Source organism: Alexandromys fortis, unplaced genomic scaffold (assembly GCF_014885135.2).
Source record: "Alexandromys fortis isolate MF-2015 unplaced genomic scaffold, M_Fortis_MF-2015_v1.1 scaffold_3, whole genome shotgun sequence".
Lineage (NCBI taxonomy): Eukaryota > Metazoa > Chordata > Mammalia > Rodentia > Cricetidae > Alexandromys > Alexandromys fortis.
Window position 1 is genome coordinate 10659739 of NW_026067909.1, and position 19305 is coordinate 10679043.

The window sequence follows — 19305 nt, forward strand, 5'->3', positions numbered from 1 at the left end:
ATATATATGTTTATGAGCACTCACACACGCGCATACACACACATATACATACATACACATACTTTTTTTTTTCAGGAGTTTTGCTGGATGGTTAAAATCAGCCAGACAAAATGAAGAGAGTCCAGTAAGGTCACAGGTTATTAGAGTCATATCTGTAGGCATGGATAATCTAAAGAGACAGTCTTCTTTATAGTGGCTAATGAGGAGAGGGGAGGGTATAGGTATCCAGGCCCTTATCAACACAGTGACTAGTGTGATAGGCGTCTCCTTTCTTCATGGTCACTCATGAGGAGAGGAATAAGAGCTAGGAACATTCCAGTTGGAGACAAAGAGGATCTGGAAAGCATTCCAATGTATCTTCTTTTGTCTCACAGATGGGTAGCTGTCAGTAAAGACTCCCCTCACTGTATCCCTGCCCATTGAAATCTCTTCCATCCGTGGGTGGGCCTTAGGAAAGAGATCGCTAATATTTTACTATACATAAGCCTGTATTGAATATAAACCAAAGGAGAAAAAGTGGTCTTTATAGAAAGATATCAGAGTACTATATTGTCCTACAACTTGATCTCCTTGTAGGGAGGGGGCACTTATTAACTTTTTCAGGATGTCTGCCTTCATCCATTTCAGATGCATCTAAACTGTCGGTATTGATCATCCCAAGTCTACTCAGGGATGGTCCCAGATACTTCTGCCTTCTTGATCCTTCTCAGTCATGGATGCTGACTGCCAGTCAGTCATGAGATAGAAAGCAGCACTTCAAATTCAAGCATTCTGCCTAGTATAGTACTCCAGCTAATATATATTCGGTATCTTGTTAATCCCTTTTCCCATCACATGACCTAACAGATGATGACACTCATCTGGACAAATCTTTTCAGGTAATAAGGAAATAAGGAACACGGGTGCCTTTGGTCCAGCTAGTTGCCACTGGTTTCAAAAGCAAGTCTCTTTTCCATTGTAAACCAATGGATTCAGTTTATAAAGGAACAGTATCTTTTGTGTACAATGTTATTTACCTCATAAGATAAAGATGTCTGTGGTAAAAACACCTAATGGGATGCTCATCCTATGAGACCATAGGAACTCTGTCTTAGTTAGGGATTTTATTTCTGGGAAAAGACATCATGACCATGGCAACTCTTAGAAAGGAAGCATTTAACTGACGTGGCGGCTCACAGTTTCAGAGTTTCAGTCCATTGTTATCATGGCAAGGAGCATAGGAGCAGGCAGGCAGATGCAGTATTGGGGAGAGCTGAGAGTTCTACATCTTGCAGGCAGCAGGAAGTCCACTGATGCACTGGGCAGTATCCTGAGCATAGGAAACCTCAAAGACAATCCCCACAGTGACACACTTCCTCCAACAAGGCCACACCTCCTAGTAGTGCTGCTCCCTGTGAGATTATGAGGGTCAATTATTTTCAAACCACCACAGACCCTCTCTATAAAAAGCCTTCAATAGCGGCTCCAGCATCCTAGTTTTAACAGGGATTTCTTGGTTGAGTTTTGATGGATGCTTTAAGCATAATGTGATGATGTTCTGCTGTGTATCTGCTGCTCTTCTGAACCTGCTACACACACTCATTCAAAACCAAAGGTATGGCTATGGCAGGGATTCTATGCAGTGTATAAAGACTACCTTGTGTTTTCTATAAGGCTTATCTGGGTACTCTCAAAGCCTGACAAATAATAAATAGTATGTACCTAGGTAATGTTAATTAATAAATAATTATCCTATGTATTTTGACAGTACAGAAACAGATAAAAATTTTGGCCACCTGCATGTGGTGGTCAAAATTTCCAAAGCTTAGTAGGAAAATATAACCAAAGACCAAGAGAATTGGTAACAGTGCAATGAATCACACTCCTCAGACATTAGATACATGTCCATATGAAGTGTTATTTAGACAACTATATCTCCCTGACATTTTCTTCTTGATCAAAAGATGTTACCCATATATAAGACTTCAGACTTTGGTTCACTGAAGTACCTGCCTACAACCAAGGAAGACAGGGCTGCTATTCTTTTAACCTAACATTTAAATGATGGTTCAATATTTCTTCTTTCCCCATCTAGAAGCCATATGGGAAGGACTTAAGGACTTCACCCTAGCTTAGTTGATCCAACTGCTGTCAAAGGGCAGGAAAACAGATTGTGGGATCATCATTCTGGAAACCAACCTAGCCAAAGAACAAGGAGCCCTAAAGATGGAGGCTCTTGTGAGCCCACTAAGAGATGCTAATGGGCTTTGATTTGAACATTTCAAGGACTCCCCTTTCTTCCTATATCTAACAACTGGTGTCTTTTAGATAGACTCTCATAAGGGGTTCCCCAAAACTGCCATACCTGACACCCCAATTCAAGCTGGGAGCAAATGGCTACCATGGTGCCTGTTAGCATACCAAAGCCAGTCTCCAGGTTCTCTCAACATAACAAATACCTATTACAGAGTCCATGCTGACATCTTAGGTCCTCTCAGCTCTTCTCACACATGCTCCCTACCTTAAACTTCCTCCGCTCATGGGCTTTCCTTCCCCCAGCTTCTCCTTCCTATATAACCCTGCCATTTCAGCCAAGCGCTCTTTTTGCTCCCTCTCTTCAGCCCCCCACCCTCTTGGCCTCCTCTTGTCTTTGTTTTCTCTCTTCCTTTTCTCTCTTGCTCACCTCCCTTTCTTTCCTCTCACGGTCCAGTTCAGCCTGCTGGTCATGTTTAGTCTACTACCTCTGTCCCTGCTCTGGACTCTTCCAGACGCCTCTGGCTGCACCCTCCTTTATATATACAATGAAAACCTTCTCCTCAACCATACCTTGGAGTAGTCATCTGGTGCCAAAACTCTGGATCCCAGTTTCTTTTGGACCTGACAAGCTGGAGGATGCCAGACCGGTCATCGACTCAATCATATAACGGCAATTAGGATAATAGCTTCAGAGGGAAGAGGATAGGAACAAGAGATAGAAATTGTCCTGGCTGTTTAGGGCAAAAAGGACCCCAAAGAAAAGTAACCAGTTTCTTTCTTGATTAAAAGCTAGCAATGTCCTTAGGATTCTTAGCAGCTTCCTCTTTGCCAGAGGCCAAAGATATCAGAAGTGTTTTAGAATCTCAGATCTTGTTCCAAAGTGCTTCTTAGGTTCTCTAGAGGGGTAGAATAATCAGCTAGCAATAAAGGCCTGTTAAAAGGAAACCCTTCCTGCTCAAAAGAATAGGATCTCTGGCTTAGACAAAGACTTACCATTCCTATGGAGTCAGGTCAATCTCCTGGTCAAAGAATCACCCCTAGGAGGCTGGGTTTACCTTAAACCTTGCTCAGGAAATAGAGGTAATAGTGCTTTGTGAGGGCCTAACTGTGGCTTACTGAGTCAACTGTTACTAGACGTACACCCGCTCCACTTCAGTGTCTTATAAGACAGGACAGAAAAAGAAAAGCAACGTCGTAATGAGTTTGAAGAACCAAATGGTTAAAAATGAGGAATTTGTAAGCAATATCAAATGAGTTTTTTCTATCGGATACTATCAAAATTGTGTTTAGGACAAGGAATTCAAAACGTCTTATCTCCCCCACACTGTAAGACTTAAGCAAATTGTTTAATTCCCTGACTCAGTAAAACTTTTGTTTACACAAAGGCTCCCTGCTGCATTCCAAGAATTTGAAGGCCTGGAGCAGTGACCCTTCTCCCCTTCCTCCTCCATTCCCTGTGTGCCAATTCTTTCCAGACTAGCCAACTAAATTAAGACTAAGGGCTCCAGCTAATGGGGGAAAGACACAGTCACCACCTGAGTCAGAACAAAAGCTAAGTGCACTTCCTGTTCTCGCTGTTTGACTTTGAGCACATCCTCCTGATCAGTAGTGAAGTTTGCCCTGCCCTGACGCTGCAGAGGGAAAGATGGCCTCTTTCTTTGTGACCCTGAATGTTGTTTCTAACAGTACCCAGTCCTCCTTTCCTTTAAACCCCGCAGAAAGAATCCCAGGCCATTACCTTCAGTCCCTTTAGTACTCTCCAACTCAAGTGACACACAGACCTCAGCCCTCCACACCTACCTTTCTTTCTGTTCACCCTCTGTGGTGAATGCCCCACATGGGCTCACCATCCAGACCTGGGTGCCAGACTGTCCCTGTGGTCCCTTACTCAAGCAAGACCACCCAATCTCCAAAATACCCTTCTCCTTATCCTCTCACTCTGCCCACAGCCCTGCCCTCCTGGGACCACCTTCACCATCTGCTTGCATTTCCATCTTTACTGGGAACAAACTGGAAATGGACTTTGCCCAGCTCTTCTTCCGGCAGTAGCCCTTGGGAGCTATTTCCAGCGCTAACGGCTGTAGGTGATCTGCTCGGCCTGCTTCGCAAACGTTCTCCTCAGCTGTGCCTCCTTGCCCTGTCTTCCTGGGCAGAGTGGGCGCAGCCCAGCACGAGCCCCAGCTTCCCTTGCTTTATCAGTCTATTGACCTTGGACACTGTAGTAGGTGCGCTGACTGAGCACGCCCTGGTCCTGTGCTGTCCTTGGAGTTGAGAAGTCAATGACTCCCAGTGAACAAATGATGTGTGTGTGATCTGGGGTGATGCTCAAGGGTAGGGCTGTGTCTGTGGGCTTTTGTCAGCAGGGAGCTCAGACAGCATTCACACACACACACACACACACACACACACACACACACACCATAGATCGCTAAAGTGCCAGCACTTCCTACTGGGTATTCTGTCTCAGCACTCTCATTGGTCCAGATGGAATAGAGGTGACAGAGAATGGAGCCCTGGGATGGATAGGGAACACTGTGGAGGACTGTATAGTAGAGTGATCCTGGAACCCGGGAGGATTCGAATCCAGGGCTCAGGAGTGCTGAAGTCAACGAGAGCCAAGCTGTTCTAGCATTTGGAGGGGACCCACATGAGGACACCTGGAGTCCTGGTTCTGAGAAGCAAAAGGAAAAACAAGTTAGTCTATTGAGAATAGGGAAGGGAGAGGGCGAGAGGGGGAGCAGGTGTGTATGGCTCTAAGGTACCCTGTAGGGCCCCTTAGGCCCCAGAGCATCATCATGTAACCTGTGGATATGACCCCTTCAGGTCCTAGAAGATAGAGAGGCTTCCTGCCCTGCAGTCCTGGGAAGGGCGGGACCTGTTTGATTGACACACAGAGCTCAGCTTGGTGTGTTCTGTAGATGGGGACTAAACCATCACACATACATACATACATACATACATACATACATACACACATGTGTACATATACATATGTGTGTGTGTCAAAATAGCTGACAGAAACAATTTAATGAATAACCAGTTTATTTTGGTGCTTGTTTTCGGGAGCATGCTCAGCTCCTCACAGCAGGAAGGCAGGGTAGAGGCCCTCCTTTCTGGACAGTGAGAATATGAGGTAGAAATCTCTCACATGGAGGTTGTCATGAGCACACTATATAAGAAACAAAGTTCAAGTCTTAAACAGTGTTAAAACATATTAAATAGCAAGGCCCTTTTGTAAGGTTTAGAGGGGTTTCAATGACAGCAACGTGCCGGATAGTCCTACCTACCCTGTGGCCTGGCTGGAACAAACACAGGTTCTTGTTTTCCAGTTGTCTTTGCCAATATTAACTCTCAGATCGCCCTCCAGAAATGCATCTACATCTATGGTCCCACCTGCGGTTTATGAAATGAATGCGAGTCCCAGGGTTCAAGAGGCTTCAGAGGCAGGCCGAGAGAGGGTCTGTACCAATAAGATAATAAACCCAGACCAGTGCTGGAGACAGCAGCTGCTGCAACCCGGGTGCAAGAGTGAGGCTGTGGAGTTCAGGTGTGAGGTGAAAGATCCAAAGGGTCTGGAGGAGGGAACTGGGGGGTTCAGGTCCAGACAGCAGGCAGTCAAGAAAATGTCAGGAGCGGGGGACCAAGCAGAGCTAAACTTCCTGAGGCAGTCGGGGATTCCTTTGTTTGTCAGCCCTTGACACACACCCCAGGTCTCAGAAGATAGGTTGGTGGAGACCATACCATCATAGGGTAAGCGTCCATCAGTTTGTGGGGTCCAGGTAAGGAAACTACACCCTTTCCTTGGTGTGGCATGTCTGATAAGTCCTTGGGCTTGGTTTTCTTGATACAATTTTAATACTCTCACTTGTCACTATGGCTTCAATTCACCCCAACATAGTTACAGTGTGGCTCCCTTTCTGTTCCCAGGAATAAATCACCTGCCAGTTTGTACCAGGTAGGTGGTATCTGATGAATGGTGCAGTTCCCAAACCCACCGAGGGGTTGTGGTCTTTCTTCCCCATCAAAATGGAGTCAAAAGCAAGGTTGCTTGTGAAATAGTTTCATCCAGAGCACTGCTCAGCCACCCCTGCTCTATACATTGTGGAGTCACTTAGAGTAGGGTACAACCTGACCTCAACAGAGGCTGGCTAGAAAGTAGGAAAAAAAAAAACAGCCTGAGACAAAAGCAGTGGGGGCCTGGAAAGCTCTGCTCTTACTGACCTACTTCTGCCAGAGACAGCCCCTCCTCCCAAAGGCTTCATAGTCTGTGTGGGTAGCCTGCAAGAACATCCTTCAAAATTAGTACCACAAAGGGTTGGGGGTGTAGCTCAGAGGTAGATCGCCTGCTTAGCTTGTTTAAGGCCCTGGGTTTTATTACAACAACAACAACAACACAGAGAGAGAGAGAATTTCACTAATTAGGGACCTAGCATTCAAAACAAGAGCCTGTGAGAGACACTTTCGATTTAAACTCTAAGAATGATGAACACATTGCTCTCATTCTGGAGGCAGAAGGCTAGACAGGTAGAGCAGGCACTGCTGGGCTAAGTGGTGGTGGGTGGGGGAGGGCGGGGTGGGGATCTTTGCAGCCTGTCTTAGCTTCTGTTGGACTGGTGACCCCTGTCTTGTAGAAACATCACTGATGTCTGCCTTTTTCCCCCACTGGTTCTCTCTCTCTCTCTCTCTCTCTCTCTCTCTCTCTCTCTCTCTCTCTCTCGTGTGTGTGTGTGTGTGTGTGTGTGTGTGTGTGTGTGTGTGTATGTGTGTGTGTGTGTGGTTTGTGTGTGTCCAAATTTCCTCTTTTTGTTAGGACACCAATCATATTGGAGCAGGCCCTTCCCCTCAATGACCTCATCCTAACTGGTTACATCTGCAACAAACCAATTTCCAAATAAGGTCACATTCTGAAGTCCTGGGGTTTAGGACTTCAACATATGCATCTTGGAGTATGCAATTCAATCCTTAATGGGAGGGCTCAGCCTCTGCATCTGCCTGGGAAGATGGAGACAGGCCAAACAGGCAGGGGCACCCTCTTTGATGGCTGGGGTCTGGGTGAAAGTCAGAAAATCTCCCAATTCAGGTGGAACTAGAACAGTGAATGAGGCAGCTCACATAGCACCCACGTGTCCCAGGCATCTTGTGTACTCTCCACTGCTACACAGTACCCCTGAGGCTGGGTGACTTACAAAGAATAAATATTTGTTTAGCTCTCAGCTCTGAAGGCTGGACATACAGGAGCATGGGGTTAACTCCTGCTGAGGCCATCCTGGTGCCTGCCCATCAAATAACAAGATAGCAACCCTATTAGAGAGAACTCATGTTTAAAAAAAAAAAAAAAGCGTGAAGCCGGGTGGTGGTGGCGCAGGCCTTTAATCCTAGCACTTGGGAGGCAGAGACAGGCAGATCTCTGTGATTTCGAGGCCAGCCTGGTCTATAGGAGCAAGTTCCAGGACAGGCCCCAAAGCTACAGAGAAACCCTATGTGTGTATGTGTGGTGTTGGTAGGGCCTGAATTTCCCTTTGGAAGATGCTAGCTGATGAACAGGATGTCTGAAAATTAGGAAGCCAGCCCAACCTACAGACAACCAATGGCCTCCACCTGCTCATCCCCCAGCCCTAACGCCCAGCGGCCAGAGGAAGGTCGTACATAGTAGTAGCTGGAATCCACAGAAAAAGTGTGTGTGTATGCCTGGGCATGTATGTGGAGATCAGAGAAGAATCTGTGGGAATCGGTTCTCTCCTTTCACTAAGTGGGTCCCAGGGATTGAACTCAGATTATCAGGTTTGGTCTCACGAGTACCTTTGCCCATGAAGTCAACTTGCCAGTCCAGAATTCACATTGACAGCAAATGACTTGGGTATAATACCCACACCCTTTTCAGGAGTCCTGCCCTCCACACAGCTACTCTTGGGGCAGACTTTATAACACTTCCGCTTTGGGAGACCCAGACTGGGACTTCCCCTCGGGCAGAAGCTGCCTTTGCAGGCCTGAAGGGTCTGTGCTAGCAAGATCTGAATTTCCCTCTGGAAGATGTTGGCTGCTAGATCAGAGGCCCTGAAGATTGGGAAGTCAGTCCAGCCTACAGACAGCCTCCACCTGCCCATCCCCCAGCCCTAAGGCCCTGCAGGCCAGAGGAAGGTCATACAGAATGGTGGCTGGGCCAAGCAGTGGTGGCACACGCCTTTAATCCCAGCACTCAGGAGGCAGAGGCAGGCAGATCTCTGTGAGTTTGAGGCCAGCCTGGGCTACAAGAGCTAGTTCCAGAACATGTTTCAAAGCTACAGAAAAACCCTGTCTCGAAAAACAAAAACAAACAAGCAAACAAAAAGAACAGCGGCTGGAATCCACAGAAAAGGTGCCTGGATGGAGGAGCCCCATGGCAGGCATAGGAACCTATGGGGACCCCTTAAGAGGAGTCACGGCAGAACTGTCACAGCTCTGTCACCTGCCACATGCGCTCCCAGCCATTCACCAACAGAGTACTTGGGAGGCTCCCAAGGAAGCAAAGTACAAGAAGGGACGGGACAGGAGGCTAAAGAAGAAGCAGGCAGGGGTCTGGCCCAGCCTACCACCGGACACTGCTCACCTGGGTCTTCTTTGTGTCTCTTCCTCAGGATTGGGACAGAGTGAGCCAGGCTTTGCCACTGTTAAGCCACATGGGTAAGAAAGGACTCGTGGCCTCCAGGCAGGTTTGCAAGCACTGGTCTGCTTCTGGATGCCACTCTAGGGTTCCACTGAGTTTCCCAACACCCCCAGGCTCTCTCCCACACTCTTGTCCCTCTTCCCCTGAAAGACTTCATAGCTGGATTCCCGAGCTACCCACTGGCCAGTGCTGCCTGAGATGGCACTGGCTTCTTTCCTTCTCTCTCTTGGACCAGCGGATCTGAAGCAGGGAGTCTCTGCCATGCTACGACTGCCCCAGCTTGGCCCAGTGACACCTCAACCCAAGCCCTGGAGCTTTAGGATCTGGTCTTCATACTCTCCAACATTCCTTGATGACCCAGAGTCCTTTTGGTTTCCTCCCAAAAGCCTCGGTCCATCCCCTGGTCCTGCTACTGTCCTGGTCATCTCAGGATAACTCATGACCCACCCCATCTTGGCTGGGGACATCAACCAACTCCAAGATTGGTTCCAAATACCCAGAGCACAAAAACAGGATTAAAGAGAACTGAACTGATAATGCAAGAAGGAGACGCAGGTGTCCGGCAGCTAGGCATAGGGACAGACTGGGGCAAGCTCTAGACCTACAGAGCACCCTGTGTAGGATCTTGGACATGGCTGGAAAGCAAAGACGAGTTAAGAGTGTCCAAGGCCTTGAAGTATCAAGAACGGATTCCACCATGTTCTGTGAGCACACACGGAAGCACAGAGAATGTCCATGTAAAGCAGTTGAAAGCAGAGTCCACAGATGCTGAAGGGACCATGGATTCTGGACACTGGGAGAGCTAGCTACTCTCAGAACTGCTGCTAGAAACCCTAGAGATACACAGGGTGTCCCAGCTACGTGAGCCGGAACTGTGAGGAGCATCCTTACCCACCTCTGCCCCAGCCCTTTTCTGTCACCCCAGGCGGCACAGCTTGCTCAACACTTCCTGATAAGTGGTTTGGGTTTAGTTTTTTTTTCTTCTTCTTCTTCTCTTGTAGCAACATAGTCAAAAAACAACACCCCAACCCAAGTCCCAATAGGTTCCAAACCTCAACCTGCTGCAGGAAGGAGGAAGTGAAACCTGCTGGGGTGGGGGCTCTAGGCCACGGCCCATCTACAGAGAAGCACTAGGAGCCACAAAGAGTGCACTCACACCAAAGACATCAGACCCATGGCGGAGGCTGCCAGCGATCCAAGCTGCGAGGAGCAGGAAGAACTGCATGCAGAAGACAGCGAAGGGTAAGCCCCACAGTAGGCAGCTTGCTTTGTGCCAAGTCCTTGTGGGGACAGAGTCTTGGAGAGTGGCTACCCACTGGGGCCTTGGAGGTTCTGCAGAAACCCCCTCTTCACCATAGAGGTTTGTGTCTCCCCTATCTACCTCTACAGCTTAACTGGCCAAACTGGGCAAGGATAGATCCCTGGCTAGGGTCCATAGCCAGAACAGAAGGGATAGATGCTTGGTGTGGAAGGAACTGGGCATGCCTAGATATGGCCTGATCAGTGGGAGAGAGCAACGGTTATGTTAGGAGAAACTGGAGTTGTGAATCCTGGCCAGGCTGCTGACCCCTCACCTGTAGGTTTGTCTGAGGGGTCTAGCCTGCCTTGAGATACTCAGAGGTGGCCGAGTCTCAGAGGTTCCCAAAGCTGCTCTGCGGCGATTCTCAATGTCCCCTTGTGGACCAGACACTGCTGTTGGGTACAGTGGATATGGGAAGGGAATGTCAGAGGAGGTAAAGGAGCCACTCCTCTGCCACAGACACATCGACTGTCAGCTGCCTAAGGGCATCGGTGAGTTAAAGAACTGCTAAGTTCTGCCCTGTGTTGGGTCATAAGCTGGGGGCCACGAGGAGGGACTGCCAGTGGGCAGACATGGAGACTAAGCCAAGCCGTGTGTGCCTGCTCTGCTCAGTTGCAGGAACAGGTCTCAGAAGAAAGTGTCAGGTCTCTGGGACAGGCTGAGGTAGAAGGGGACATTCTACAGTCAGGGACGAGAGGCCTCATGGGAGCAGGATGTGGGGGCTGTGGTCCAGGTGTGTAAGAGGAACAGAAAGGAGATAAGACCTCAGGAGTCCTAGAACCTGCTGCTAGAGATTTCAGACTGTCCAGGAAGGTGTGGTCCTTGAGGTTCACCCACAGGCTCAAGGAGCGAAGGCAACCTCAGCAGGTGTTGCAGAGTCCCTGCAGGCCCCAGACTGCCTTGTAAAATAGAGTCAGGCTCCAGATCTCGGACAGAGTCAGGAATACCTCAGTCCTATCAGATAATGGCAAAGAGGCCTCACTGTGAGGGGTGCATGTTGGAGGCAGAGGGCCAAACTCAGGCTCCCCACTTTCCTTGTGGGCCCTGGTTTGAGAACTGTCCAGGGAACCCTCCAGCCAGGAAAGGAGTCTGAGGCTAAACAGAGACTGGCCTGGCCTGGGTCAGCATCCTTGTGCCAACCTGGGGTTTTCAGGGCCTCATTGTCCCCAGAAAGGTCTGTGAGAGCTGTCTTCTGGGAGGGGGACATGTATCATGAGGGCCCAAGAAGGGCTCTAAGGACATTCTGCCCAGGCTGGGTAAGGATACAAGCTATCGGGTGTGTGGAACAGGGTGATCAGGCGACAGCTGTGACCCTGTACAGATAAATGTCCTCATGCCAGTGCCCTGCCACCTTGTGCCCATAGAAGGGCAGACACAAGCAGCCCCGCCGGCCCCGCCTTCCTCCTGGGCCCTTCCTTGGCCCCCTCTCTCAGCTGTCTCAAATGCCAAGGTCTAGGCAACACAGTCAAGGGTGCCCACAGCTCTGGCAGGCACAGCAGATCCCTGGGCATCTTACTGTAGGACTGGGGCTGGACTGCACCTGTGCCTGTCTGTCAAGAACTCCTGTTCCACAGTCCTAAGACCTCAGCGGGCCTGGGAATCCCCTAAAGATGTCCTTCCCAAAATGGTGGAAGAAAGAGAACAAAGCGCACCGCTGACCTTTCAGAATGAAACCGAGACCCAAGGCGAGGTGGAACTGTCCTTTCATAGGGTGACTCAGGGGCCAGGGGATTCTCCTGTTTAAAGTGGTAAGAAGTCCCTGGTACCCAGAGGGGGATATTTGACCTAATAAGTCCCCACTCAGGAAACCCCAGAAGGCCAGAACTGAGCAGGGTCAGTTTTGGCTGGAACAGATCAGGGAGTCTCCACCCCATGTGTCCATAGAAGACCAGGCATACCAGGCAGAGGCCAAGTCGCGCCCCGGGGTCTCTCTCGCCACCAACCTCTGTGCACCATGGCGCCAAGGCACTGCGGGCGCCCTCATACCTGTCCAAGTATACCAGGGTGAGCTTATGCATTCCAGGCCCAAGGCGGGCAGGTCAAGGCCAAGCCCCTCTCACAGAGCCCTCAGGTGGCTGGAAAGCTACTGTGTACCACTCCAGTGTTCCCACTGATACAGGACTGCCACTCTTCCTCCAGTGGGGTGCTCTCTCTTTGCCTGCCTACCCAACACAGGGCAGCTTGTTCCTGTCCTGTGGGAGCAGGGTGTGGCATCTCCACAGGGCTGCAAATGGCTCTGCTGGGACTGCTGGGTGACACCAAGGGAACGAAACCAAGCCTCAACCCCCCTACAACTCCACTGCACAGTGTCTCGAGAGCTACAGGGCAGTCGTGTAGCTCACAGATAATTGTTCAGCATGCCTTCAAGGGCCTCAGAGTCAACCACTACCCCTGTCCTGGAGCCCCAACTCGACATGGAGCCATGGCTCCTCTCACTGGGGGCAGACTCGGGTGGACAGATATCCTCTGCACAGGCCTACCTCTCTCTACCTGGCTACAGGTTCCCTGAGTTGCATGGCTCATCTGGCCCCTGGCATGTCTGTACCCTGATTCCCTCAGCATATGATGCTGCTTTGCTAAGGGCCCTGCTCCGGGTCACTGTCTACCCTGGAAACATTTCTGACCTAATCCCACACCTGCTGACCAATAGGACAATCTGAGGGTCACCTAGGCAGGGTTCTTTCCTTCCTGGATCACCTGTTCCTCTGATCCTCTGAGCTCTTGCTTTTAAAGGTCCCTGATCCTCTGAGGGCCTTGCACAATATTGAGAGGCTTGATCCGAGAGACAGTAGCCCAGTGGAGGGATTTCCTCCAACCTTGCCCTCCCAGGGTGAGCACTGAAGACGGGAAGATTAGGAGCTGAGGCCTGGAGCTCTCTGCACAGATGGCAGAGCTGAGCCAGGCTAGGCCAAGTCAGGGGTTCCTCAAGGCAGAGAGAGGTCAAGCTTCACCCAGACAACGTCTTCCTCCTGGTGGATCCTAGGCTTTCTCCCACCTTCCATCCAACTCCTTCAGATCCCCATCTTGGCTTGAGGAGGGGAAACCAGATACCTGGTACTTTTGGAACGCCACAGACCTACCTTTGCTGATTCCAGAAGCCCTCATAGTTGCCCTATCTGCTTGAGGTAGGCAGTGTTGGGAAAGGCCTGGGACAGATGGCCCAGGACAGGATGGCCCTGGCAAGGTGGCATTATTACTGTATCAGTGGTTGCCTCTGCCTCCATTTCCCTGAGAGGGTTAAGACAGGGTTTGGTGAGCCTTAAAGAAGTAGGGGCTTGCTAAGGGATGAGACCCAGGAGAGGTGGACCAAGCCTTTCCCTCTGGGAACTTGAGCTATTGGGATAGGGGTTGAGATGCCACTTTGAGGTAAGGGGGAGAAGGTAAAGGATCACCAACCAGTGCCTCAGTTTCCTCATCTGCATGGTCAGAATGCAACTGCTCAGGCCTAGCATTCGTGACCTGAGTGTTCTTGCCAAGCTCTTTAAGCATGCGAAGATCTTGTACACCATCCCCCCAAGAGTGGCCCTTTTAGAGATGGTTTACTGTGACTAGACATGCCCTCTGTGGGTTTAGGGGGAGGGACTAGGACCTGGGTTAGGCTGTACAAAGCTACTTCTTAGGGTACCCTGGTAAGAATCCCCAGAGTGTACCCACTCTTCTGCAAAGGCAGTTGACAAGGAACTAGTGGTCTTTGTGGGACATAGACCAGGTCAGGGTGAGGGGTACTCTGCTGGTGGCAAGTGCTTTGTGGGGACATCACAGGCTAGGGTACGAGTGTTCTTTCAGGAACAGTCTAGGCCAGTATAGGCCTGGGTCTCTGCATCTACTCTGGTAGCACTGGACAGCAGAGCTATGGGGTGCTTCTGGGTTTAAGAAGCCCCAGTCTGTCTAAGGACACATGGTAACTCTTAGGTAGGTTCTCATTGGCCTTGAGGCATCATAAGGAGCTGCCTGGTGACAGCCCAGCCCATTTCCCAGGATTTGAATTTCACTATCCAGACACTTTTTTTTTAAGTTTCTCAAGACAGGGTAGTTTCTTTATGTAACTATCATTGCCGCCCTAGAACTCACTCATGTAGACCAGGCTGGCCTCAAACTCATGGAGATCTGCCAGCCTCCTGAGAGCTGGGATTAAAGGTGTGTGCCACCGCTGCCTGATTAGCCTGGCCACTCATACCTATTGTCAAGAAACTAGCAGAGAGGAGAGGGGCTGTAGGTTTAGAGTATAGGAGTTTGAGAGCAAACAATTGGTGGGTCAGGAAAGGCTCTGGTCCTTTATGGTGGCTAGGTCAGTTTTACCAGGCTCCATTTGCTGACCACCTCCAAGTTGGGAAGTTGTAAGTTGGCGGGGAAGGAAGACTATCTGCCTCCATCGATTGGCAGGAATCGACTGGTAAAATTTTCTGCAAAGTCAAGATGCCTCTGTTCCCTCTGAGCCCCCTCCTCACATCAGGGCTCCTCAGAGGTGGAACAAGTTAGGCTGCCGGCAGTGTATATGGGGTCAGCACCAACGCCAGCCCAATGTGACCAGGTACTATAGAAAGGCTGTCTAGATGTCCAGGAGATCCTGTCTGCCATGGGTGAGATGGATCCTATATCCAACTCTCCTTCCACAGCCTTGATTTTTTTTTTTTAGCAGCTGCCACCTGGATGAGTACATGAGGATGGGGTCCCATCCCTAGCAGATGGGATCTCAGGTTCACACTCTTCTATCTTACAGAGAGCAGATCCACCTTTCCATTCCAAGGTGGCTGTACACTCTTTCTTAAGGCAGCCTACTGTGTGTGGTTAGCTTCCGAGGAAAGTCAACACTGCCTCCTCCTGCTTCTCTTCTATCCTGTCCTCTCCTCTTCTTTCCTCTCCTTTCTTTCCCCTATTTCTTTTTCACTTCCCCCTTCCTCTCTCTTCTTCTCTTCCTCTTTCCTCCTCCTTTCCTCTCCTTCTCTCTATTCTCCCCTCCTTTTCCCTCTCCTCCTTTCCCTCTCATTTTCCCACTTTCCCCCTTCTCCCCCTTTTCTCCCCCACCTCCCATGTCTCCCTCCTCTCCCAGGAACCTCTCCTCAAAAGAGCAATAGAACTCAAGACAAACGAATCCAGCTAGTTTATTCCAAAGAAATCTGGAAAGACTCTGTTGCCCTTTCTCCTAGTCCCAGCTCCAACCACACTTCATCACCACACCCAGCTCCCTGGCTCCGCCTTTAGCTCTGGCCCACCAGACCTTGCTTGGAAAGGGGAACACAGGGAGCTGATGAGTTCAGGAAGCATTGGGAGGCATCCCACTATGTAAATCACAGCCACATTGCTATTAAATGCCACTATTCTGGGCCCCTCCAACAGTAGGCTCCCACTGCTTACTGGGTCTTTCTCCATGTAGGCCACTGGTCTGTGAGCATGTTTTCTAGGGGCTATAAAGATGTATGGACAAGAGAATATATCTGAGCTAAGGTGGTGGTGCACACCTTTAATCCCAGCACTTGGGAGGCAGAGGCAAGTGGGTCTCTGTGAGTTCAAGGCTATCCTGGTCTACAGAGTGAGTTCTAGGACAGCCAGAGCTATATAGAAAAACCCTGTCTGGAAAAATCCGAGAGAGAGAGAGAGAGAGAGAGAGAGAGAGAGAGAGAGAGAGAGAGAGAGAGAGAGAGAGAGAGAGACAGAGACAGAGACAGAGACACAGAGACAGAGACACAGAGACACAGAGACAGAGACACAGAGACAGAGACAGAGACAGAGACAGAGAGAATATCTGTGCTTCCCAAGTTCTGTTTATGGTCTATTATGGGAGGGACCTGACCTCCTGGAACTTTATTCTTGAGTCATGAATTTTTAGGCTATGTTAGTCATAGAAGAAAGGAAATAAGAAAATAAAAGAAGAAATGAGTGGCAGAGAAATATATAAATACAAGGAAAGGTGAATGAAGGTGGAAGTATGAAAAGTGTTAGGTGGGTAGATAGATGAGTGTATGGATGGGTAGGTAGATAGATGGGTGTGTGAGTAGATATGTGGACAGATCAATAAATGCACAAGTGAATGGATACATAAATGTATGTATGTATGGATGGATGGATGGATGGATGGATGGATGGATGGAATAGATGGACTGAATGATGAGTGGGTGGGTAGATGGATACATGGGTAGGTGGGTAGGTGGATGACTAGGAAGTGGATGAATGGATAAATATATAGCTAGGTGGATGAATGTATGGACAGATGGGTGGATGGATAGGTGAATGAGAGAGTGAGTGAGGGGGTAGATGAATGAATGAATGAATGAGTGTATGGGTGAATGTATGAGTGGAGTTAGACGAATGAGTAGATGGGTGGATAGATAAATGGGTGGGTGATTGAATATTGAAAGTTATATGGGTAGGTGGATGGGTGGATGGGTGAATGAGTAGGTGGAAGAATAGCGGGTGGATGGCTGTAAGGATAGATGGATTGAAAAACAGGTAGATAAATGGGCAAATATGTGGGTTAGTTGATTAAGGATGGGCTGATGGATGGATAAATGGAATATACAGATGGATGAATGGGTCAATATATGGGTGGGTGTATGGATGGGGTGAACAGATGGATGTGGAGTGAATGAATGCATTGATGAGTGGGTGGTGGGTTGATGAATGGGTCGAAATATGGGTGGATGGATGGGTGAGTGGGTGGTTGGCTGGCGGGATGGATAGATGGGTAGATGGATGAATAAGTGGGCAGATACAGGAATGGGTGAGTGGATGACTGAATGTTGCTGAATATATGGACGGGAAGATGGGTGACTGGATGGATAGATGAGTGAGTGGGGGAGTGGATGGATAAATGAATAAGTGTGATGTGAATAAATAGAAAGGGATGGATGGATGGATGGATGGATGGATAAACTGAGTTGGTAGTTGGATGGATGAATATGTAGATGGGTGGATGGATGGATGAGGGGTGGATGGATGAATGACTGAACAGGTGGATATATGAGTGGGATGGATGACCAGGGAGCATAAATGGGTGGACGGGTGAGTGGATGGGTAGATGAATAAATGGGTTGATATGTGAGTGAATGTATTGATGGATAAATGAATGGATGAGTATATGGGTGGATGAACAATGGGTTGGATAGATGAATGTGGGATGAATGAATGACTGAATGTTGGTGGATATATGGATGGGTGGATGGATTAGTGAATGGGTAGATGGGGGTTGTATAGATAGATTGATGAGTAGGTGGACATATGGGTAGGTGAATGGGTAAGTTGATGGATGAGGGGTAGATAGATGACTTGATGGGTGGATATATGGGTGGGTAGATTAATAGGGGGTGGATGGATGGAAAGGTGAATGGATGAATGAGTAGGTGGATGGGTTGATATATGAGTGAGCAGATGAACGGACAGTTGGATGGATGGACGGGTTGGTAGATATATGGGTGGATGATATATGGGTGAGTGGGTGGACGGATGGATAGATGATAGATGGGTGAGTAGGCAGATGGATAGAAATGTGGGTGGTTGGTTAAATGTGGGGTGGCTGAGTGTGATGAGTGGTTGGTGGATGGGTGTGAGTACATAGATGAATTAGTAGGTAGGTGGGTAGATGGATGGTTGGATGCATGGATGGACGGGGATTGGATAGAGAGGTGAATGAGTGGGTGGATGGATGAGTGGGGGTTGAATGTAGAGATGGATGCATGCATGGGATAGATAAATGGATGCGTTGGAGAATGGCATTTAGGATAAAAGAATAAGTGGATGAAAGAGGAGTAGATAGGACATAGATAAATGACTGGACAGATACAATATCAAGAGAAGCAGACATATACTGTAAATAAATAATAGATAAATACAATAATAGATTATGGTGGCAAGATAAACAGATAACAAATCAATAAAATGGATAAATTGGTATGGGATGAACTATTGGAGACACAGATGTGTGAAAAGATACCTCTCCATCATAAATGTTGTACTATGTTTCTGGAATACTTTCTCCCACTGTGAGGAAGTTAGTTTCTCTCCTTTTTCTCCTCTCTCTCTTCTCTCTCTCTTTCTCTCCCCCCTCCTTCTTAAATCAGGAAATGCTTATTCCTTCCCACTAAGCTTTTCTTCCGCTTTAACTATCATCCAAAACATCTTGGTCCCCAGTGCTCCTCTTTCCATGCCTCTACCCTGACTCCTACTTTCAGCAGCATTAACCATCATGGGCAATGTGTTGATACATTGTTACTTGTTTGTTCCCACTGGAATGTCAGCATCATGAGTGTTAGAGAGTGGTGCTGAATTCCCAGCACATTGAAAATTATTGTAATTCGATTTGTGTTTCCTGAATTAACATATAGATTGGTGGACAAAAGTGTGGCTAACTGAGTGTACATGTGAGTGGAAGGATGACGGGGAGGAAGAGTGGGTGGTGATGACTGGGTTGGGGGCTGATTTCCCATACATAGTGTATTGACTTGCTTTGAGGACCGTGCATACACTATCACACAAACAGATGTGTGCAACTAGATGTGCAGTTTCCTAGGTGAGGAGATGTCTAGTAAGGCGGATTTATGAATGAATATGGAGAAGATATAAAGAAAAGAGCTGATGGGTTGATAAGTGGTACTTAAAAATGCAAGCACCATAAACACAAGATGGATGGATGGATGGATGGATGGATGGATGGATGGATGGATGGGTGGGTGGGTGGGTGGGTGGATGGATGGGTGGGCGGGTGGGTGGATGGATGGATGGATGAATGGGTGGGTGGATGAGTAGGTAGGTCATTGAGAGTAAGTTATGGGTGAGTGGGTGTATGAGTGAGTGTATAGCTCCGTGTATGGATGTATGGATGAATGGGTGGGTAGGTGGACAAGTAACAGACAATAATGCCAGCAGCAAATGTTCTGCTCACTTGTCCATACTTATCATGGCTTCAAAGCATTAAATCGTTCTACATCTCTTTGTAGGAACTTCCCCCGCCATTAAGACAGTCCTCCCCTGCCTGGAAACATTCTTCCTCTTTTTGAACCCAAATTTCCCTGACCACATGTCTTTCCTGACTGTCTAGTTGGAATAAGAACAGGGCCGAGGAGGTGGTGAGATGAACCGTGGTGCAGGCGCAGCGCAAGCTGGTTCCGCTGGATGATCTCCTCAGCATGGGCTC

General features: G+C 48.7%; 1 protein-coding gene across 2 annotated transcripts in view; it reads left to right on the forward strand.

Annotated features, from left to right (window-relative positions):
- The first annotated feature begins 9953 nt into the window (after positions 1 to 9953).
- Positions 9954 to 19305, forward strand: part of Lsp1 (lymphocyte specific protein 1) — a 34107-nt gene continuing 24755 nt past the window's right edge. Inside the window, exon 1 of one of the 2 annotated variants that reach the window (XM_050137140.1) lies at positions 9954 to 10120. In XM_050137140.1, coding sequence (XP_049993097.1) covers positions 10053 to 10120 — 68 coding nt within the window. In that variant the 5' untranslated portion in view covers positions 9954 to 10052. The remainder of the gene's footprint in view (positions 10121 to 19305) is intronic. The other variant, XM_050137142.1, reaches the window with a different exon arrangement.